Here is a 24785-nt window from a genome sequence, read left to right as displayed (position 1 = left end):
TAGCTAATAGCTACTGATAACGTGGCCTGTCATCGCCGAACGGCAATCGATCGAAAAAAGTATATTATTGTGATTATGCGACGTATCTATTGTTGTCATCTAGAGATGAACTACGCGTAACAATAATAATTATAATTACAGCAGACTATAAAATGTAAAACAAAAGTGCAACCGCAGTTTTCTTCCGGAAGCATATAACTACCTGTAATTTACGAAAACCATTGCGTACGAATAATAATATAATATAATATAATAACAGTAATTTTTCGTTCTCGCTCCTCCTTTGTTTCAACCCGCGGCCACTGCATCCGTCATCGGTGTATGAGTAACGCTTTCTTGTTCGAACTATTGTTTACCCGTGTACTGGCAGTACTCTGTAATATAGCCAGTGACGATGCTAGTGAAAGTATGTAGTATGGTAGTTTAAATAGTACAATAAATAATAAATACAATAAACAACACTAATGTATGATTTGTTATCCTTGATAACGCACGCCGTTTTTATTATTATTTCACGATGTTCGGTACAGTAGTTTTCTCCAGACGAATAATCCTTTTTAGAAGCTCGTTTGAAAACCCACCGTCGCAATCTGTGTCTGTCTGTTTTTCTCACTCATTCTTTCTCTCTAGGTTATTAATCTCTCTGATTAGCCATCCGTGTTGCGCGTTTACACGACCGTCAAGCACCGCTGATGGGTTTTTAACCCTATAAAATAATCTCGACCGCAGGCCGTATAGTCAAGGATTATTTAGAACATTTTTTGGTGTAATGATCATCTTCGTGGTACTATACAACATACTATACCTACCTCATATTTCCGTTGAGATTTTCAACTATAGTCAGTAACCCGACGTGTTAGCAGTTCAGCGCTCACTGCAGCTCAGTTCATCTGTGTATATATATATATGTATATGTTCAATCCCCCCCGAAATTTTTTCGTGTTATATTATGTGGTTAGTAAATAACTATTTCAATCTTCGTTTTAATCAAAACACATTTTTTTAGCTTAACCCTCCCCCTCCGAAATTAATTTCCAGTTACGGTCTTGTATGTCTAGATAATATAGTATAGGTACTATATTATGGAAATTTATGATGAATGTAACCATTTTGATTATGAGGGGATGGTCTAACTAGGGTCCGGTTATGTTAGTCGAACGGATGAGTTTATACGATGATTGTTATTAGCTATAGTATTCAGATGTAATGAGAGGCGTTGACGTGTACGTGTTTGGATTTCTAGCAATATTGTTGTTTGGCACGTGTTTATTGCCAATGTAACGTTTTGTACCGGTTCTTATAACATAACCACACTGATACTTAGTTGGGATACAAAGATTTATGAACCAATATTGTGCGAGCAGCGAGCAGGTATTTCAATAAATCAAATAACTCAGTTACAGCGATCATAGGTCACACACACACACACACATATACATTATACAAACATGTTGAATCGTATCGTCTTAGTACTAGAAATGTTATAATACTATGAGTTATCCATAACTACGTCAAAATCGACGGTTTTTCGTTATTTTAATTATTACGAAGTACCATTAATTAAAACTTAAACGTCGTGTGATAATATAATTTAAAAAAGAAAGGTTATAACGTTAAATTTAATATTCTTAATTAAATTTGATTTTTATGTTGGAAATTATAATAAATAATTATTGTCTCTTTAACATTACATTATATATTTTTAATAGGTCTCTAATTGCCTTCATGAATCGTTTATTATACTTTGAGATTTTGTTAGTGAGTATCGTTAGTAATATTTTAAAATAATATAATATTATACTTTCGTGCAAATTTATTTTAATTCTACTCTGAGACCTTTTTAGTATTATATGTGTATATTTATCTTCTAAATTACATAATTTATGGTTGTATATACGTTAAAGTTACATTGACGAATATTCGTCTACACAAAACATGACTAAATTAACATAACAATCTAATTTTTTTTTAATATTGTTTTAATAATGATTATTTTTAAAATTTATTTTTTTTTTAAATAATAAATAATCAATTTTGTTTACTATATGATCGTCTTATTTATTATTCCATAAAACAAGTAATCCATAAATTCAATAAGTTGATAATTGTAGGGTGTTGAAATAGCTCTCCTTTCCCAATATCGACGGTTAATTGAGCTTCATCATACGCTAATAGTAAACTATCAATATAATATGTGAACCTAATATATACCTAATCATTTTGTTTGTATAATTATATAATATATTACAATTTTAAGGTTTTTTTTTTGGTAACCTAAGTTTTTATAAACTTTATTATTTTTTTATCAGATTCAAAAATCTATGATATACCGATAAATAGTTTAAACTTATAATTGGCATGAATAGTAAGTCGAAATTTTTGGTTAAAAGCCATATAATTGCAATTTCAGAGCTTCGTTATTATACATATTCATATTTTGTATACATCGATCGTCATTTGAAATTAAAGATGTGATTATTTTAATATTGGCAATGTATTATAATATGTTTATACTCTCCTGCCGGCTGCCCTGTCCTCTCTACAAATAATGCATTTCCAAGCACTTTAACTGTGTAATTACTAATTACGTTTTATTTTTCAATATCAATAATACGAAAGAAACTATTAAAAATTTAAAATACGTTATTTTATATTAAATCAAACTTGAATCAAATTTTTTCGCAAATGTTATATAAAAAATAAAAACGGTATTACACAGTAAAAATTCTTTTATTTTTGTTGTGAAAATTTGTTTTTTTTACTATCACTATAATTAGTTCTTGGTTTTTTTCTGTTTGAAACCGGTTTTCTATATATACTCGTAATTACACAACTAACAGTGATATACTGATGGAGGACCACTTTAAATTACTTGAATTAGCATTAAATATATAATATATTATATAGAATTTAGATTTCATTAAAAGTTACCTATGTCAAACCCCTTAAAAAGCGAATGTGTGGAATATTTTTAGTATAGAATTTTATAATTGATCGTTTATAACATTAATTCAAGTAATAGATACCTTTTTATTCATTTGAGAAACGATCTGAAAATATAGTGATACTTGTATGGAAAATAAATAGTTATACCTACTGTAACCATCGGCATAACTAGGGGGCTTAACCCCCCTGTATTTGTATTTAGCTCCCTATAAGGTTTTACTTTTTAGCCTCAATTAGCCTTCAAATTATTTTTAACTTTATTTTTCTAGGACTCTAGCCTTTGTAACTATTAAATCCTATAGTTACGCCCATGACTGTAACTAACAAAGATTTTAGTATAGTATATTATGTGAATCATTGATTTAAGCTTTTAATCATACTAAGCTCAAAAATAATTTTTGATTCTGTGTTTACACTTTCAAAGTTTCAAGCGTTATGGATTTATCGATAACATATGATTATAAAATAATGTCGTGTACACAACGCTTTCAGTGCTACAGCGTACAATAATAATATTGTATAGTCGTTCCTGTATTATAATATTATTCAACAGTTTTGATTCCTGCTTCACCAATCATTTTTCCCCGTCCTGCCACTGATGTAGCGTAGACACCACTTTATGCATTGTTCATAAACTACTTATAGTTTACTACGTACCAATATACTAACTCCGTGACATTTACATAACGGAATCGCCGCGTCAACAGGTGTGAATAACTGGTCCGCAGAGTAGAAAAGAATTGGAGATTTGAGTTGTTATGGTATATAATATTATTTATAATTATATACACGGTGATTCACCAATCATACCCACTCCCATTTTTCGTTTAATAATGAATTTATTTCTATTCTGACTTAAAATTTTTAAATTATATTTTTATATACATTATTAATAATAAAGACCATATTTTTAAGCCATATCAAAATTATCATAATTATCTTCTAAACATTGATCGATTATCCTTATTGCATTAAATTAAATAACTCTAAAATTACTGGTTTGAATTTTTATTTTTATACGTCATAAATTCCTTAAGTAGTATGAAAATCTCAAAACTTGGAAATATGGGGGGTCTTTAAGTATATATTTTACTAATTACTAAAAATAAAATTTTTAATAAATGCATTAATGAAGACGAAATAAAGGGGGTCAGCATACTTGATGAATCACCCTGTATGTTTAAATTATTTTACATGTTATAGCCATATATAGGCAGTGTTGTTATGAATAATATCTATATCTATCGATTGTTGCCATCAGCACGCGCGTCTTTCGGTGTACTATACGGAACGTTTTACGATAGATTATTGTGACAATAATATTATTAATATTTGCGACGAGCTGCAGATCCTACGTTATTGCTTATTAGAAATGTTTTATTTAGAAATTAAATGTAGTCTCGATGACTACGATGGTGGTGTATCACATTAGCTATACCCCTTACCGCAGTCGTCAAAAAATATTCGAATAGTCAGTCTACAGTAATCTGTGGGCTAGGATATGAATAAAGTTATTCAAAACGTTCAAAATGAAAGCCGTGACGGGATGCCAGGCAGATATGAAACATCAAAATCGATAGTTATTAAAATAATTAATAATTAATGAAAACCGACAAATTAAAATAATATATTAATATGATATGGAGTAAAATAAATGAAACACAATTATTTTGTTAGTAATTGTCATTTTTTTTATGATAATAGTGTATATACAAAAAACAAATACAAGACGAATAGACTATTAATTATTGCGTATACAAGTGGCGATCGTAGAACATTAAAAATGATACTAAAGAAGAACAACATACGACGTATGAAAACGTTACATATTTACGAAAACAAAACTGCGGTTATTTTGGGCTACATTTACTGATAAGCATTAAGCGCCACCGCCGCATAACAATTAACAACTACTATATATATTATAACGTACAACGGCAGTGGGTAATGGCTGGTTATCGTGCCGTCACGCTTAGGTTTTACTCCTAAGGCATGCGATGTCGAATCTTTTAAATTAAAAAAAAACATGTACAGCGGCGCAACTTGGTTTTACTTCTAGAGGAAATTTATTACAATGATATACACGTGACAACGACGAATAGGTTCATAAAATATTACGATATTACACTGCGGAACGACTGTAAAAGTCTGTGAGCGGCGTTTAAGGTTTTAATAATAATAATAACAGCAATAAAAAATAATAGTAGGTACTTACTGTTATGCAAATAAAAAAAAATTCAGCCATATTTAAGGTATTTAATTTTTTTTATTATTTGATATATAAGACGTGTATGATCCTATGAGTGAGGTTTGGCAAAGGATACTTCGAAATTCATTTTTTCATCTCTTTCATTATGACGCCAAAACTACGAGTATATTCTCGGCCGTAAATTATTGTAGTCACTGAAAATACTTAGATTTCATTTTTGGACCAACTTTTACTGTGTAATTCCTACAATAATATTGTTGTGCATCTGACAGTGACATCACGGTGACATATATTTACTATAGATATCTAAACGCTTTTGATCTCGTGTTCCTTAATAATTTTGAACCATTAGGTTTCAGTTGTAACAGCACGTAATCCATTTAGTATTTTTAATTTAGGATATTATGCAGTATATTTGGATAAAACTAAATGCTCCTTAGTCCTTAACTGTTCGTTTGTACTTATAATAAATTCCTCTTGGTGAGATTTACCGTTTTTATAATTATGACGAATTACGAGCATATAATTATTCAGTTCACGTCACTCATATAATATACGTGACACTCGCTAATGTATACGACTATTATACAACTAGCCATTGTTTTAAAGTTATATTAATTCTTTCTTGACGCAAAGAATGTTTGTGAACTTCTTTAATTATGAGTTATAACTGTTATTTTACAACTTGTTTTCGTATTGAAAACCATTTATTCGCTCGTGTCGAGGTAGATTTTTTATCTATTACTTTTACAATTTATAGTTGCATTTTTTTTTTTTATTGCAGTGTTTAATATTTTTTTGTTTCTTGATTTCTTATATTTATAAAATATATAGACCATGTGACTAAATGGACCTCATTTTATATACATATAATGTTGGTTGATATGAATTAAATAAATATTAGTTGCATAATCATCAAACTCCTGAAATTTTGAAGCGGTTTAACGTATAGGATATTTTAATAAAAATAATGTATATTCAATGGCGCATTATAAATTATAATACATTTACTTTGTATAAGGCTATAATAACAATGTTTATAATAGATCTATGTAAAATATACTCACAATTATTTGGCTAATATAGGATGAACAGGCTTGGTCCCTCAAAAGCCTTTCAATACAACCCCTCAAAAATTAATCAAAAAATAGTTGTTGTATTTTAATTTAAAAATATTAGTCCAAAAGTCTTATTTAAAAGTACTTACTTATTAGTATAGAATATTTTTAAAGTAAAATTGGTGATATTTTCAATTTTGACTAATGTTCAATGAACTATTTACGTCAAAACCACCTACAATTATTTTGAAAACAAAATATAAAAAATAGGAAAATACTTTTTGGTCGTATTTATAATTTTATATTGTTGGCCCTTCTCCCACCCATCACAAATTATACCAAATTTCCAACTATACCTATTATAATATTACAACATCGATAAACCATATATTTACTTTTATTTTTAATGTTACTGGTTTTTTTTTTAAAGGTCCAACGCGTCATCTTGAACAGCCCATTATTTTTAACTTGACAAAATGGTGAAACGTATCAGTAAACATCACTACGTGGCTACACCCGGTAGCAGCAAACACCACCACAGATCATCGGAAACGTTACCGTACGTGCACAGAGGATATTCTACCGATGGTAAGGACGTTAATATGATAAAATATTAATAATCATTTAAAAAAATAAACCTATACAAAGTCTTATTAGGATTATTATATTTAACATTATTTATACATATACAATATACTATATACATTATACCTAGATAATAAAATCTAAATGCTGAAAGTCGACACTTGTTGTATTTATACAATTTAAACACGACCGGATGTATTATTGGATCTTATAATACTACATGAAACTTTCTCAAACATGATCATAGCCCTATGTGCTCAGAATAAATTATTATTTGTGTACCATAACTACGGATTTATAAATGTGAAAATATAAAATAGTTATATTTTTTTTGTTTATAATATTAAGTCATATTATAATTGTAATAATATGTTTTTTTCGTATTATCTTCATTGAGTATTGAGTAGGTATGTAATTTAACGGAAGTGATTAAGAGAGTTAAAATAGCTTAAAAAGAAAAAGTTTTATATTCACGTTTTAGGACTTTAGGAGTTACCTATGGAATATTTTGTTAATCGTATAAGAAAAAAATACTAATTTATTTTTAGAAAAAAGACAAAAATATTTTTTTCTCCTATTGACCTTAATGAAAATAGTTAGTATCAGAGTTCTCTCGTAATATAAAAAAAAAATAGTTGAAAAGCACTTTTCAATTCCTGCAACACTGTATACTTATATACGCCTTCCTAAGGACTAATAAGGACATGCAAATGTACAGGTGAAGACAGCCAAAGAACTCTGTCCGAGTACACGATCGCCACGGACAGGCCGTCATCCCGTGGTCACCGGACGCCGCCCAGGTCGAAGCGGTCCAGAAGTCTGGAGAGGCCGTCCAGCAGCTCCCGAGCCAGGTCGGCGACCAGCCACCATGATTCAGACGTTTACGTGACCAGCGCCGCGTACAGGCCACCGTCCGAAATGAGGTGAGTGCAATTAGATCGCAAATTCGCTGCCTACAGTTATTGCAGTGGCGTAAACTGGGGGTCGCACGGGATCGCATTTGCAAACCCTGAAAGTATCAAAGGGTCGCAAGAGTATCTTTTTGGGACTCCAAAAAATCACGATTTCAGTTTTCAAAAAATTGAAGTATCAATATAATAATAAATTACCTAATTTATATTTTGAGAACCAATGTTTAACTTTATGGAATTATTATTATATTATATTCTTTCCACATTTATTTATACCAATACTTGTATTGTATATTTCCATTGTGATCGGCCGACTCTAGTCTCAATGGTAGCTGATAATAATTATAGAGGCCGCCAATTACTAATGAAATAAATGATATTATTCCCTCAGTAAAAAACCAAGGCTGGGCAAGTTATTAATGATTTTTTTTAACTCAGTTAAGTTAATATGCGTCAATAAGTAAAAGTTAAAAGTTAAAAGTTAGTAAAATTTTTAGTTAACTCAGTTAAATTAAAAGTTATTACACATTTTTTTTAAACTTTTTATGAAGTTATAACTTCATAGCGTACTTTATTTCTTATCAACACACAACTAAATTATAGACTATAATGCTTATATTTCAAACAACATACAGTATTTCTATATAGTATGCGTTTTATTTAATTTTTTTTCGTTTCTAATGAAAAAAAAAACAATAGTCATCTAAATAATAGTTAAGGTGCCTAAAAGCTAAAAATAATTAATTTACATTATTAAATAAAGTCTTTCATACAGATATTATTTGTGTGTTTGTAATAGAGTATTAGGGTATTTTTTAATAAAGAATCACAAAATATTTTATTAAGTTGATAACAAGGTATTTAATATATATATATATATATATTGTATTGTATTAGGTATTATATTAGGTATACAAAAAATATAAATGGCAGCTGTTATTTATAATATAAATTTTATAAAATAAAAGAATTGTTTTTTTTTAATGTATTCATATATTGTTTAAGAAAATTATACATATTTTATTGACAATAAGTAATTATATACCCTATTTATAGCGTATATTCATAATATATACCAATTACCAATAGATACAATATGTGTTTAAGGTTTAAATAGATTTGTTAAATTTATGTACCTATTTATAATGTTAAAATCTAGAATAAAATAAAATATGTTAGGGGGTGTGGTGGGGGGGGCGAAGCCCCCCAAAAATCTGTCCAACCTAAAAACTGATTGCAACCCTAACAATTTAGCCCAATTTACGCCACTGAGTTATTGGGTGGACTTGGAGTCCCGGTACAGTCTTTAGACATCATGATAGTAATAATATCATGTATAATTATGGCAGTAACCGAGTTGTTTGCCAAATACTGAATTGTGTAGTTCCTCTCCCTCGGTTTTTTCAGATTTCACGAGTTTCGTCTAATATAAATAAAAAGCAAAAATAGCTACACGAATAATTGTAATAATAATAGATATTAGGCAAAAATTAAAATGCTACAGTTATTATAAATTCATATCATGAAATTAGTCCATTCTTATATTATGCATTTAATTTTTGATTAAAAAATAAATGCTTTTCACATGTCGTCTTTGATAGTAATTATTCAATTCTTCTAATTTAAATGTAAACCTTTTTGTCATTGGGACACAATTTGTGTACCAGACATTTTGTTGGGACAGATAACTCGTAAACAGCGATAACTATAGTATAATGGGATAAATGCACAATTACAGAAATGTCCTATATGCATATTATAAGTATATAATAACTGTTCTATACATTGCAGAGGGTGTATTTTATTGTACGGGGGTTATCCCCCCCGTTAGTACGCCACTGTCACCCTGTCATATTTATAATAAGTTATTATATCTATATAGGTACCATTCCTGTCAAATTTATTCCGTGCTTCTAATTTAGTGTTAGAAAGTGTGGAAATCCTTTGGACGGGAGTTGACATTTAATAAAAATAATGTAATTTACTGATGAGGAAGGGGCATAGATTATTATGCATATATCTGTATATTCTGTATTCATTTTTAAGTATAGGTACTTATATCCGGGCGTGGATTTGAAATGTATGATTAGGTGATATCGGGAGGTGGGATCACGTATCAACATTATTAGGATTTATTATGTTAAAATTTGTAGACATTAAAATTCAGAATAATGACGATTGAGTCGAACTTCACATTGAAATTATTTAGTTGAGCAAAATTGAAAATATTATGTACAGGCTATTTGTGCCCTAAGTTATAATTATTTTATTTTTTTAGTTCTAAAAGTAAACGTAATTAAATAATTTAAATTTTTGTTGTAATTATTTATTAATAAATAAACAAAAAAAAAATTTTTAACCATATTTAGGTAACTCAAGATTTTCTTTTATTCCTTATAAAATATTGAATTACATTACTTTTTGTATATTTATTATTTACCTAAGAGCTGAATTGGATTCCGGTTAATAATTTATGATAAATTTCAATCAAATTTTAGGGCAATTTGTTATTTTTTTTATTACTTATGGTTCTCAAATTATAGTTTTCTTTTACTTTTGGAGAAACGTTCAAACTTCTTCAATGTCGACGACTACGGACTATGTGTATATCCCTATGTGAATGATCGATAGACGATAGTGCAAGTCCAGTCAAACGTGTTTCACAAATTTTTGACATATTTTACTTACTTATCATTTTTAATAACGCTCATTTCCTCGTCGAACAAGGAAGGTTTTCCGTACTCCATAGAAAAATGACAATATACAACTACATTCTATTGTAATAATAAAAATAAATGTCATTATGTCAATGTATGAAAGTATGTGCGATTACGACGATAACGTGGACGATCTATCGTCGTCGTTAGCCTGCGCGATTAAAAATTACAGAACTTTAAATAAAATTGACCGTAAACAAATATCAAATTATTATTATATCTGATAAAAAAAATACTATTCCTATTGAAGATAAAGTTAAACATAGTTTAATTAGTATTATTACTATACATGATATTATACTAATAATAATTTTCAAGCCTCTTTTTTGGAGGGAGCGGGGTGGAAATTCCTTCATCTCCTCCTTATATCCGAACCTGTAGCTACCTAAATAGTATAATAATATGTGGCGATCGAGCTAATGTAATTTTGTATGCTTTGTATGCTTTTTCCAGTCGAGGATCTCATTACACCAGCAGGAGCAACCGGAGCAGGGGGCCCGCTCCTAGCCACTACTCTTACCGGAGCAACGGTCTCGCCCCCTCGGAAGTGTCGACGGTCAAGTCCAAAATCACGCGCAAACCGGGCGTCACCATTGAGACCATGTCGGCGCCAAATCCGTTTTGCCCAAACACCAAAGGCATGTGCTGCCTGATGCTGCTGCTCAATCTGGGACTTATATTGGTCACGTTGGGTTTCGTCATCGTCATACAATTTTTTGAGCCCATGTTCGTGTGGTGAGTAACAACTAACATAATAAGTACCTACTTCCTGTCCACTTGTTCGAGTTTGTACACTTGTAAATATAGAAATTAGAAGTCATTACACATAGTAATAATAATAATATAATATTCCGTGCACAAATATAAATATGCATAATAAAAAACTTGATATAAATTAGAATAAATAGATACAAACTCTTCTGTAAGCATAATGCTTGTGGTGGAGATGAAAAATTTAAGTTCATCACGATCGGTTTTCGCAAAATATATCTAAATTAATTTAGAAATAGTCTTACTCGTGCATTTAAGTAAAAATAAAAAGTTTACCAAAAATCTTGCTAACTAATTTTTTATGTAAGAAATTAAATTACATAGACCCTAATTATCAGTCAGAAAAATTCTAGGCACGACTGTAGTTTAAACTGGCGGGTCACAATTAACATTTTTAAAACACGACGAGTACCTAGTGCGTAAATATAGCAATGGTGTCATTTCAATATTTTGTTACGATGAATATAATCAAAGAAAGAAACTTGTTTATTTTATCCTGCCTGTATAATTAAATAGAAATACAAGTTAATATGTACCTATTACATGTTTGAAAACGCAAACGTTTTGTTTCCTCGAGGTTGTTATGGATAAAACATATTTAACGGTTTCTCCTAATATTGTGTATATTTTGCTCATGTATTCTGAACGTCATCGCATTATCTGATCTACAAAATGATTAATTTATTATTTTTCATTAATTATGGTTAGGTACATAATAAAGGATTATGATCAAATTATTTTATTTTCATAAGTTATATAGGACTTTTTTAAATAAACGCTTATTTATGTACTTAATATTATTCAACCATGAGGGCACCTACTCCCTACGACGTTTTTCCGAGACATAAAAATAGTTTTAAGACTCGTGTAGAAACTAACAACCAGCCATCGGGATCAGGTTATGGTTTTGGATTTTGTTTCATCGAGTGTACATGTTGACTTTGTGTGTTGCAATTTTTGTACGACGTTTGGTTTTTTTCCCCGCAGGGTATTGGGAATAATATTCCTCATTTTCGGCTTCTTGACGCTCATGGGCAGTCTGATCTACTGCGTGACGGTGTGCAGGGACGCCAAGACGCCCAAGGAGGTGGCCATGCAAAATCACTACTGGACGCATCACTGGCAGAAGAGCTTCGGCGCCACGCCCGAAATACATTACAAGACGGAGAAATATCCGCCGCAAGCCGTGCACCACTCGGACCACGACGAGTACAGCGATCGATTTTCAATCGGCAAACAATCCGACAGGCACATGCACGGACACAGATACTAATTGCTTTATCGACTATGTAATAAGTGTACATACATTTTGTAATGTTTTTTTTTCTTTATACCTAAGTAAACTGCTGTAAATATTTTAATACGGTTAATATTTTGTTCAACCAATTTAACACAATATATAGTGGTCATTATAATCTGACACCCATGTTTTTAATATCAAAATAATGTATAATATAAAAATAAGTAATATTTTAATAATTATTACTAATCACACAAATATAACAGTGATTTATTTCAATCATTGGAATAAAGAAGCCGTTTATTACTTCGATTTACATAAAACACTACTATTTCTGTCCACGAGTTGTACAATTAATAATTGTCTAAAAAATTATGTTTGAAATTATTTATTTATGTCATTTGTGTTATCAAACTAAAATTCAGTAATACTAATAAAAAAAAAATAACACCAAACATTCTTAACATGTAATATGCATCGATATTTGATTTGTTATAAATTCTAGAAAAACTGATACTTCAAAAATTCAGAATTTCTAAGACGTAATAATATATAGTATTAAATATTTATAAACCATTTATACAAATGTGTAAATACTTTATTTAAGTATAAATAAACGTATAAAAAAAATGTATTGTTCATTATTATTCTATAATAATACAACGTTATGTTAATTATAAATGTACATCAATCACACCTAACAAATAATTAAATACTACAAAGTACAAGTAATGTCTGTTGAAGATATTAAAATGAATAAAAATAAAATAAAACTCGTTTAAATTAGTATTTTCTACACTATTCAGAAGTGAGAGGATAAAATTTTACAAAAATAAATATAAAAAAATAAAATAAAAATAAAAATACAATTTATAATTATACAAAAAAAAAAAAAAATTGTACATTTTTCTGAAAATTTTCAAGTGCTCCTTAAAATTCCTTAACAATAGTTTAAACTAAACATAAATTAGGTACTTAAATTTATCTTCTATCAAGAGACATAAATTAAGTAAGTTCTTCAAGTAAACAACAGAAAAGAGTAAAATTACGTTATAACGAGAATTCATAATTAAACATGCATAATCTAAGTACATTAATGGTTTTATTCAGAATTTGAATCAAAAGGCGATTTTGCTTTAACCTTCTTTGCAGGAGGTTTTCTACTCGAAGACTTCTTTTTAGTTCCTAAAAAACAAATGTTTATTAGTTATATAAGTTAAATTAAAATACATAATATACACAATAAATAAAAATGCTTGGTTACAGTAATATTTAATAAACAAAAATATTTCATATTTGAACAAGTATTTAATGTTACACATTTTTCAAAAATGACCAACCAAGGGAATCATTTAGTTAACAACAAACGTGAAGATTTCAGAAAATATTTAAATGACTTTGGAGTTGTTGATGCTTTGACCAATGTATTAGCAGACCTTTATAGTTTGGAAATAAGACCAACAGATCCATTGGATTATATTCGTACTCACATGACTGAAATTGTTAAGGAAAGAGAAGAACTAAAAATATTGAAGGCTAACTATGAAAGTATGGTCAGTCAAATTCAAGAAATGGAAGAAGAAAATATGAAACTAGCAAAGACAATTAAAGAGTTAGAAAACTACGGGGAAGAACTGAGCAAATCCAAGTTAGAAGAAACTGATGAGATTAACATTGGAACAGAATAATGAAATAACTAACATGCATTTTTTGGCGGATTAACTGTAATAATACAATAGAATAAAATAAAATATAAAACTAAAGTACTTCAATAATTTAAAAAACAAATAATTAATATTTTTATCAAAGAAATTCACTTTATAAATTTAATAATTGTTTAATTTTATACCATGGATGAATAATTTAATAGAAAACGACTTAAACATACACAATGGTTTATAAAACGAGATCAACATCTATTATAATAGATGGATGGACTGTTTATTAATATAATTAACATTTTAAAATTAAAATTATTCTTTCAGTAATATATAAAAGAAAAAGACAAGTTATTAGTTACTAGATTAGGCAAAATGTAATGTTTCAATATAATTTTAAAACAATAGTAGTAGTAGTATGCTTTTACACTCTGTTCAAGTTAAGAAACATAGTCTGTAGCCTATTAATGCATAGAAGTATAGCTAAACTATAAAGGCAAGCATATAAATTGGTTGACTTGGTGGGGAGAACAATCAAGTGTAACCTGATTTCCGCCTGACAATAATTAGTCACCACCACTGTCTTTCTTTTTTAATAATGTATAGATTTAGATATGTTTTTTCAGCAAGGGAAATTAAAGAATCATAGATATGTTTTTGGATATAATTTATAAGCCGTATGAATTCTTGGCTTCAAGTATCTAATTAGTAATTATATTACTATCTTTACATTGCTGCTAAAGCTGATGGGAATTTAGTCAATATAGTAACTGATTTCAATGAATAGCCTTATGTGAAATCGATTAAGATCAGAAAAAAAAAAGTTTTATCCATCCCAAAAATATAATTATGTTAAAAGAGAAAATATAATTTTAATCATTAAAATAAATACCTGATTTTGGAATAAAATCGTCATCTGATGATTCAGACATTTTAAAACTATCGTCGTCATCGGACAATGCATGCTTCTTTGTATTTTCTCCAAATAGATCGTCAAAAGATTTTTGAGGTTTACCTAAATAAAATAGGAAGAACATAAGACATTTTAATAGCTTGAAAAAAAATAAGAGTATAAACAACTTACTACTAGTAGATGGAGATTTGAATACATCATCTGAATCTGAAGAGCTGTTATATTTACGTTTTGGTTTAGAAGCAGCTGCTCTTGGTTTCCTAACAGGTTTTGGTACAGGTGAATCACCATCATCATCACTAACACTGATCACAGTATTCTTTTTAGCTGGTGCTTTTTTAGCTGGGGCTCTTTTTGCAGGAGGTTTTTTGGCTAAAGGTCCATCATCGGTTGCTCCTTTGGTGCTAGCTGTACCATTATTCTTTTTAGCAGGCGCTTTTTTGGCAGCTTTCTTAGGAGATTCTTTTTTCTTTGTCGGTACAAACTCATCATCTGATGAAGCCCTAAAGATAAAATAAATAAAAATTATTAGTTTGAAATACCAAATGTATAATTGAAGGTTAAAAACAAAAGAAAAAGTTGGTAACTCGTATACTTAAGCAGTAGGTATAGAGCATATATTTTAATCATTGAGTAAGTCATTAAAATGTATGCTAAATCATCACTGCATACGAAAATTGATTCTGAGTGAAGACAGTCTATGAGCTAGGAGCCTACACTATTGAGTATAGTATTTCATGATATGGTTATGGATATTTCTTTCAAAGTAATTTAATATTCTATTAGAATAAGGCAGTTGATTTAATTTTTGCCAAAAACAGCATTTATTAAAATTTAAATATTTTAATAGTGTATATTAGAGGTCACAATTACACATGTAATAAACTACACGGGTACCCATGTTTTTACCTATGACGGGGTTAAAGCTCATGTGATAAAATACTCATAAGCTTGAATACTCATATATTTAAATAATAAAAAGTAAATATAATAAATAATACACAATATAATAATAATAATAATTATATTTTATTGTTATTTGATTTTGTAATCTATTTAAAAAAAAAAAGTGTAAATTTCAATGATGTTTAAATTATTTGAGACAAATCGATATAAAAATTATATTATAAATATTTATATTTTAAGTATATCTGAATTCTAAAATACAATATACATGGGCTTTAATATATTTTTTACCAGTGTATTCTAATACCCGTTCACAACCACGACCTTTAGTGTATATATATTTTTAAATAATTCATTATTATTTACTTTACTGAATAGATTCATGGTGTAAATAAACAATAGATTTAAATTAGTATTTTTTAAATTTTCCAGTTTTAGAATATTAACTACTTGTAAGGGACCTTCTATTAAATTGTTTATTAATATTTATAGAAAAAAAAACACCAATAATAAATATATATGCATATATATTTATACACACATAAAAAATATAAGATGAGTTAAATAGCTTATTAGTTGATTAAAATTTGCCACAAAAAATTAATCCAAATACTACTATATTATTTGTTATAAGTTAATAAAAAAAGGAGTAATGATTGTTGGGCATAATCAATATTTTTAGGTACAATATGAGGAACAAAATTAAAATAATCAAGTCAATTGGTCCACATAAAAATCTGTTTTAAATTTAATATATTTATTTAAAATAATAACTTACCCATCAGAAAATGCATCACGTATTGGTGAAGTTTTAAAACTTTGGTCAGATTTATCTCCAGGATCGTCTTCATCATCGCCACTATCAAGTTTGAATGATATGTTGGCAGCTAGATATATGAAAAAAAAAAAACAATCATTTCAATAATTAATAAATTATAAAAATAAAAAGGATATAATATTATTATATTTAAATACCAGATTGTCGTTTTAAAACAGTTCTAGGAGGTGGCGGAGGAGAATCAGACAAGTTGCCAGCATCATCATCGTCGTCAAAAATCTTACTACTAAACTTCAATTTGGTCTGTTTCAAACCATCCGTTTTCTTTTTAGGAGCTTTCTTTTCTTTTACTTCGTCTTCACCTCCTTCTTCGCCTTCGCCTTTTTTCTATTACATACATTTTGATTTATTGACTAAAAAAAAAGAAAAAAAAGAAAGTAAAATCAATACCTTTTTCTCAGCACGTTTTCCTTTATTTTCTTTAGCAGCTAATAATTTTTCTTCTTTTTTTAACATTTCAGCATCGATTTTAGGAATGACACGTCTTGCAGCCGGTGATGGCAAGGAATCAGCAGCCAGAAGTGTTTTTTTTTTACCAAGTGCTAATTTACCACCTTTAGCAGCTTTTGATTTTCCAGATTCTTCACCTAATTCATCAAGTCTTTCTTTTTCTTCAACTTCATCCAACTAAAATATAAGAATATATTTATTATAATAAGACTTAGGACTAATACAAGATAGAATTATAATTTTTGTTGAGCCAATTTATTTTAAAAACACAAATTATGCAAACATAATTTGAAATGCTGATGAGTTCAATTATAATTGATATAATTATCAAACAAAGACAAGATATTTTAGGTTTTATTTTTAATGGTATGTTGTCAGTTGATGAGTTATTACCATAACCAGTCATCTAGCCAGTTTCATATTTTACAGGACTTGATTTTAACTTACTCTTTTTTATTAATTAATGTTAATTGTTCATTATAAAAGTTGAAATATCAAACTAACACCAATTAGGCAACAATCTTGAGTTTTTATATATAGTATTTAACGATATAATATTAAAGTTATTTTCTCAGTTTCTATTAACCGGAACAAACTTAATGACTGGCCAGAACACGCTATTAAGTCGTTATAACTGAGACAAACAGCAAGCCTATTTATTTAACATAAGCATTTTAATAATATCCAATTTAATTCTATTTATGCTATTGAAAAATGTAATTATTTATAAAACAATAATTTAGTAAGTGTGCCAAATATGTTTGAATAGTTTATTAGTTTGTTAAGATTTTAAAGTGCAACACAGAAACTTAATAATTTTATGCATAAAATTTATACATACTTTTGATAATAATGCATCTAAATCTTCAGTCCATAAATCAGCAGGCGACTTTTTCTTTAAAATATCTAATTCAGTACATTTTTCATCTTTCTTTCTTAATAGTTCATTCTTTTTCTCCAATGTTAAATGCCAGAAGGACATGCCAAGCAAATAATCATAGTCTAAATTGTCATCATCTTTAGATGCGGCACTAGTTGATGGAACTGATTCATCTTCTTCTGTTTCTTCAGCAAGTCTTTGAGCTTCATCTAACTGCAGAGAAGTAAAAACAAGAATAAATATACACAATATATTATTTTATCATATTTTTACTACAAATAAAATAAATAAATTACCAATACTGATTCTCTATCTTGAATTAATTTCCAAGCCTTGACAGGATCACTGTTATAACCTCGCCTTACCAATTCTTTGACCATTTCTGATTTCTTACGATTCTCAATTCGTAAATCTCCATCACATTTTTCAACAATAAATCTTAAAAAAAATTATAAAATCTAAAATACATATCAAGTACTTACATAAATGAACTAATAAAAGTAGAAAATTAAGTATAGGTATTCAATAGTTTGATCTTGTTATCTTATTTCAAGGCAAATAGTAACATTATTATAATTTAAAAGCAAAAATTAAATCAAAATCACACTGAATTGGATTTATAAAAAAATGATTAAACCCATTAAAATATAATTTGAAATTTTAGCGAATGTAGAAAATTAAAAAAAAAAAAAAGTCACGTAACTCATTCTGTTATATAATAGGTGTCAAGTATGTTATTGAGTAGACACTGTAAAATTAATATGCTAAAATTGAATTAATTTATAAGTAATTAAATATAAAACTGGTATGGAATAGAAACAATACATATATTTAATTTTAGGATATTTTATACCAAGTAATTAATTTTTTTATTATAAATATGGTTATGTTGAGCTAATTTTGCCAAAAACATGGTGTTTAAGTAGACTACAACCCAGAAAGAAATATTTTTGTACAAAAATTACTAATTATTAAAATTTCTCTAAACAACTTCTACCAAGAATTTATTATGCCATCAATTTAATTAACCATAACAAAACACAAGAAAAACCTTTTGATGTCAAAGTTAAAAGTTTAGATTTGGTAAATGTAACATATTAACCATGAAAAATACAATTTCAATAAAATATTTTGTGATTTTACTTACCTAGCTTGGTTTGTTAATTTAGCAGCTTCAGCACCCAACATACCCTCCAAATAAGATTTACGTTTACCATAAAAATCTAAACGAACAGCATAAAATTCTCGCAGTATTTGCTGAGTAGCTTCATATTTTTTTAAGACACAATCTTTATCAAATGCACACTGAAAATCAAAATATTGAATATTAATTAAAAACTATTGTCATGGATATTTTAAAAGTTTACCATAGAAGTTAAACCAATTGATGCATGTAACTTGAAAAACTTGTGAATACCCTCATTTTCTGCTTTTTGAAGTTTTTCTGGATTCATGGTAACAACAAATTTGATTGTAGTATCGGTATTGTATTCTTTATAATCACTTTTAGTACAAAATAATAAAACAATTATGAAATCAATTAAACATATGTCAAACAATTTTTATACTCACGTTATAACAGCTGGAGATTTTTCAGTATCAGTTAGCATAGGTTCCAACACACTCTCTTTATAATTTTGAGTCCAAACTCCAACAGGAAGTTCTGTAATTTCTACTTTATTGTGTCCAATTATACCCACTTCACCGCTACTGATAAATTTTTGCTCAGAAAGTTTTTCAATATGTCCAGCAAAGTTTTTGTACCAAGGTTTCTGCAGTAAATTTAATTCAATGTCTTCAATATAAAATAAAATAATTATATTTAGTTTTAAATTACCATTGGTAATGGATCTTCGCCCCTTAACATTCGTTTAAGGTTATCAATAACTTCTCTTGGATTATGATTGGGTATTTTTGTCATCCATCCTGTTCCAATACCTTCTGCACCATTAACCAAAACCATAGGAATAATTGGCATATACCACACAGGTTCTATTTTTTGGTTGTCATCTCGAAGATAATGTAACAATGGATCATCATGAGGATGAAAGATCAGTCGAGTCAAGGGACTAAAATGTTATATAATATATATTTTTAATACCTTCAAATATTTACATTAATCAGAAGAAAAAAATTACCTGAGCATTGTGAAAATATATCTAGGACTAGCTGCATCTTTGCCACCTTGAAGTCTAGTACCAAACTGACCAATGGGTTGTAACAAATTTATGTTGTTACTTCCAACATAATTTTGCGCTAAATTTACAATTGTTGACATCAAAGACACTTCACCATGATGATATGCGGAATGCTCAGCTACAGAACCAGCTAATTGAGCAACTTTTATTTCACGTTTATCATTTCTTTTAATACAAGTAAACAAGACCTATAAAAATTCAAAAATTAAATCTATTACTATTGAGAAATTATGTATTATTAATTTAATAATTAAAAAAACTATTTATTACTTTTCTAGATCCAGGTTTTAGTCCATCAACAACTGATGCTATAGATCGTTCATTATCCATGTTGCTGAATAAAACTAATTCTTTATTAATAAAATCTTTGTAAGTAACAGCCCTAGTATTCTTTTCGTATAAATATTCTTCGGATAACCCTGCTTCCTTGCGTCTTTTACTTTCAACCATCCAATTGGTTAACCATTCTTTACGCGAATCAACCATTTTTTTACTAAATGCCTAAAAATAATTTTCGTGATAAAAAACTATAGACAATATTTTTTAAATTTATTATTAACTATTACCATTTCAATATGTTCGCCATCAGTAGGATCTTCGTATTTAAACAATATTCTATGCCGTTTCATATTTTGAAAATATTCTTTAGCCTCTTTTGAAGTTGAGGTACCCAAACCTTTGTAGTACTTAATCTTGTATTTATTCCAGTTTCTAGTAGCATCTTTCCACTCTTCAAATTCAGGTAATGAATAAAATGATACTTCTTCTTTGCCTTTAGTGGCTTTTACAATAGGTGTAATAAACTCTTCTAAAAATGGTAATTTTAATAATGATGGCCAATTATGATGAATAAAGTTAATGATCAATCCTTTAATATGAGATCCATCCTAAAAAATCAAAATTGTTAGTTATTAATTTATTATTGCACACTAATTTATTACTGATACAATTAATAATTGGTAATATTGCTATATTTCTATTAATGTCTTATTAAAAATTAAATGATTTTCACCTGATCTTGATCAGTCATTATCATTAATCTTCCATATCTCAACGACTTTAAATCTTCCATTGTTTCATATTTTTTTTTGTATTGTAATCCAACAATTTTAACAATATTGCTTATTTCTGCATTGTCCATAATCTAAATAATTTTTTAGATATTTAGTAAATGGCAATAAAATGTAAGTTAAAGGTTAAGACTTACTTGTTTATGAGATGCTTCACGGACGTTTAACAATTTACCTCTAAGTGGGAAAACTCCATATTTATCACGACCAACAACACCTAAACCAGAAACTGCTAATGATTTAGCTGAATCTCCCTCTGTTAATATTAATGTACAGTCTATTGAATTTCTAGTGCCAGCATCATTAGCATCTTCAAGTTTAGGCACTCCTTTGAGTTTACTTTGTTTTTTACCACTTTGTTTCTGTAACTGAGTTTGAGCTTTAAATTTGGCCCAACTCAGTACTGCTTCGACAATGCCACATTTGGATACCTAAAACATAAAATGAATAATTTTGATTCTGATATCAGGTATTAAATATAAAAATCTTTCATTTAAAATACTATTAAAAATAATACTTAAAATTCAATATTAAACAAAGAAACTTACACCAGTAACAAACTTTTCACTTAATGTGCATTTTGAACCAAAATTCTTCACTTGCAAAGTCATATGCTCTTTGGTTTGAGAATCAAATGTAGGATTAACAATAAGACAATTGACAAATACCCACAAATGATTTTTAACTTGATGATTTTTTAAATCCATACCACCTTTATTACGCTTTTTTACTATGTCCACTAGTTGTTTAACAATCATATCAGTAATATAATCTACATGTCTACCACCCTATAAAATAATTATACATCATGAATACAATTTAAATATATATAAATATTATATTTGAACTTTTTAGAATTTACTTTGGTTGTAGCAATACTATTGACAAATGACACTTGTTTAAAACCAGTATCTGACATAGTAACTGCAACTTCCCAACGTTGTCCAGCATTTTCATAAACTAGTTTTAAAGGATTTCCTATTTCATCTTCTTTTCCTTTGATATACAAATTTACATAATCTTGAAAGGTTTTAATCTGAAAACAATCATTAAGGAATTTAGTAATAACAATAAATTGAATACTAAAAAATAAAATAAAAATACTCACAGGAAGAAGCTTGCCATTTAAATATACTTTTACACCACGAGATGAAGCTGCAACATCATAAGCACGTCGAGACATTAGGTCAACAATATCTTTATCGAGACATGTCATACGGAATTTTGCTAAATCTGGACTAAAAGACACTTTTGTATAATCATTTGTTTTCACTTCTTTTATGGATGGATCTGAAGATTTAGCCATATTATCTGCCCAAGTCTTAATTTTGTAAAATAAAATTAATATAAACTAACTTAAAATGTAAAAATAAAAATATTACTTGTTTAAATGCTTTGCGATATTCTCGGCTAGCTGTCTCAACAGTAAATTTATTACTGAATATATTACAGAGCTTAGCACCAAATCCGTTTCTACCTCCAGTAACTTTCGCTTCCTCGTCATTATAATTAGAACTAGTTAGTAGATGTCCAAAAATCATTGTAGGGACATACATTTTTTCATCCTTGTGTTCAACAACTGGAATACCTTTACCATTGTTCCAAACTGATATTATATTTTCATCTCTGAAAAAAATTTATTCAATGTTAATATTAAATTTAATAAGAAATTATTAATATTTACACTAATTAGTAATTACTTAATGACACTAATCAACATTTCAAATATCTATTAGATATTATTAGATTTATCTATTCAAAATACTAAAAAACATAATCAACAATAACAGATCATTTTTATATGAAGTTGTTAGTCGATGGGGAGGGGGGCATAGCCCACTGCTCCCCTCACCATGGTTAAGCCACTGAACTAAATATAATGTAATTAGTTACTTATATTTTTCATCTATAATATAATATTTACTAATAATGTATTTAATATGACATTACAAAATAATTAAAAGTGAGAGTTCACTTACTTGTTAATATCAACTTTAATCGTATCCATAGTGGGATCTCTTTGTTTGTTATCAGCAGCATTCACTAAAATTTCATCAAAAATTTTGTAAAGACCAGGTACATATGTGATTTCCCTTTGAACCATAGAATCTTCTTCAGTATCATAGACCCACATAGACTCTGTGACAGGTTCAACAGACCCTAAACAACAAAAAACATTTGGTTAATTTAAAATTAAGTAATATAATAAAAAAAAAAATTGAAATTAAAATTTTTACCAATATATGTATCGGGTCTAAGTAATATATGTTCAAGTTGTGATTTCTTCTGATAGATTTCTTCAACTGCGGTCTTCTTTGACTTGGAAGCCGCAGGAGGCGTTCCATTTTCTACAGACGCCATATCGGCGACAGTGAAGTTGTTTTTAAACGAATTTGAATATCCTGAGGAAATAAGATGTGATAAATAAGGTACTTATACTTTGTAAAAAAATCAATAACTAATAGGTAAATGGACATAAAGACTCAGATGCTTTCTACGTTATCAGTGAATGCAATCCTGTTGAAATGTAAATACGTGCTTTCACTGATGATGATTTTTAAAACTTTAATACCTACCTAATATTATTAAACACCTAATAAAAAGCCCCGATTTAAAAGTATGAGCGAAACACAAGAAATAAAGAACGACGAATGAGAAAAATCGGAAAAATCTATGGAAATGAACATACACAGCTGGCAGACGTATCTAGATTAATGAAGACGCGGACATGAATCGTTCAAAAAACGGATAAGACGACGATGATGAGAATCTGCGTCGCGGATTCGGATCGGCGGTGCGCCAAACCGAGACGCTATAATAACGGTCTAAATGACAGTCCGTCGTCGTCGAGATGCCGCCGACGCGTGATTAGCTGGTAGCAAACACGCAAGTGTGATGGTTATCGCAATTATCATTACTGTTGTAATTAAAATTGTTTATTCACATTTACCTATCGGCGTATTGTTCCAGTGGTCGGAGTAATTATGGTCTCTGATGATACTACACCAGTGACTATGGCTGATTAAGTCTGTAGAGCGTAGACGGGCAATCCACAAACACCATACAACAATAGAGAACGGATAAAATAAAAAAAATAATAAAAAACGATCGAGAATTATACGCGAGAAACGCGAATCGCGATAATCGGCTGAGTACGCGTTACCCGGCGGACGGGATGTCGGTTTTATTCTTTTAAGTTGTTACCTCTCCTCCCTCCAAAACGGTGGACCGATGCAAATATTCTTCTGTGCTGAGACTGACTTCCACAGCGGATAGTAGTTCGTGTCACAAAAACTGCGAGCGCAAGTATCGTTGACGAGCGAACGGATCACTGGTAAAAGAAGCGGGTAAATGCACAGTGGCGGCGGGCCGCGCTTCGTTACGAGACGGGCATTGTAATGGAATAAAGAATTAAAAAAAAATAAACCGAAAAAA

The 24785-nt window shown here is 28.9% G+C and overlaps 3 protein-coding genes across 4 annotated transcripts in view; 2 read left to right on the top strand and 1 right to left on the bottom strand.

Moving 5' to 3' along the window:
* Window positions 1-12732, top strand: part of LOC113559332 — a 25563-nt gene extending 12831 nt beyond the window's left edge. Inside the window, exons 2-5 of the mRNA XM_026965026.1 lie at window positions 6644-6801; window positions 7517-7721; window positions 10880-11161; window positions 12185-12732. Of these exons, the coding sequence (XP_026820827.1) occupies window positions 6690-6801; window positions 7517-7721; window positions 10880-11161; window positions 12185-12470 (885 nt within the window). The 5' untranslated portion in view covers window positions 6644-6689 and the 3' untranslated portion in view covers window positions 12471-12732. The remainder of the gene's footprint in view (window positions 1-6643; window positions 6802-7516; window positions 7722-10879; window positions 11162-12184) is intronic.
* LOC113559331 (DNA topoisomerase 2) lies at window positions 12610-24785 on the bottom strand. Of its 2 annotated transcripts, none has more exons than XM_026965024.2 (24): window positions 24555-24785; window positions 23588-23752; window positions 23330-23510; window positions 22733-22976; window positions 22459-22671; window positions 22213-22386; window positions 21899-22138; window positions 21488-21781; window positions 21293-21424; window positions 20847-21167; window positions 20551-20781; window positions 20221-20468; window positions 19920-20151; window positions 19655-19854; window positions 19450-19585; window positions 19230-19387; window positions 18379-18520; window positions 18044-18295; window positions 17143-17379; window positions 16890-17079; window positions 16693-16801; window positions 15180-15511; window positions 14988-15110; window positions 12610-13622 (listed from the first exon to the last, which is right to left on the bottom strand). In XM_026965024.2, the coding sequence occupies exons 2-24, from the start codon at window positions 23709-23711 to the stop codon at window positions 13540-13542; spliced, it is 4596 nt and encodes a 1531-aa protein (XP_026820825.1). In that variant the 5' UTR covers window positions 23712-23752; window positions 24555-24785; the 3' UTR covers window positions 12610-13539. The 2 variants fall into 2 exon arrangements, with proteins under 2 accessions (XP_026820825.1, XP_026820826.1); XM_026965025.2 differs by lacking the exon at window positions 24555-24785 and adding an exon at window positions 24301-24546.
* LOC113559333 (c-Myc-binding protein-like) lies at window positions 13661-14217 on the top strand. Its single transcript, XM_026965027.1, has one exon. It carries the CDS (start codon window positions 13769-13771, stop codon window positions 14123-14125), a length of 357 nt encoding a protein of 118 aa, XP_026820828.1. The 5' UTR covers window positions 13661-13768; the 3' UTR covers window positions 14126-14217.

This window comes from Rhopalosiphum maidis, chromosome 1 (assembly GCF_003676215.2).
Source record: "Rhopalosiphum maidis isolate BTI-1 chromosome 1, ASM367621v3, whole genome shotgun sequence".
Taxonomy (NCBI): domain Eukaryota; kingdom Metazoa; phylum Arthropoda; class Insecta; order Hemiptera; family Aphididae; genus Rhopalosiphum; species Rhopalosiphum maidis.
Note: the sequence above shows the minus strand (reverse complement) of the source record. Positions and strands in the feature narration are given on the sequence as shown.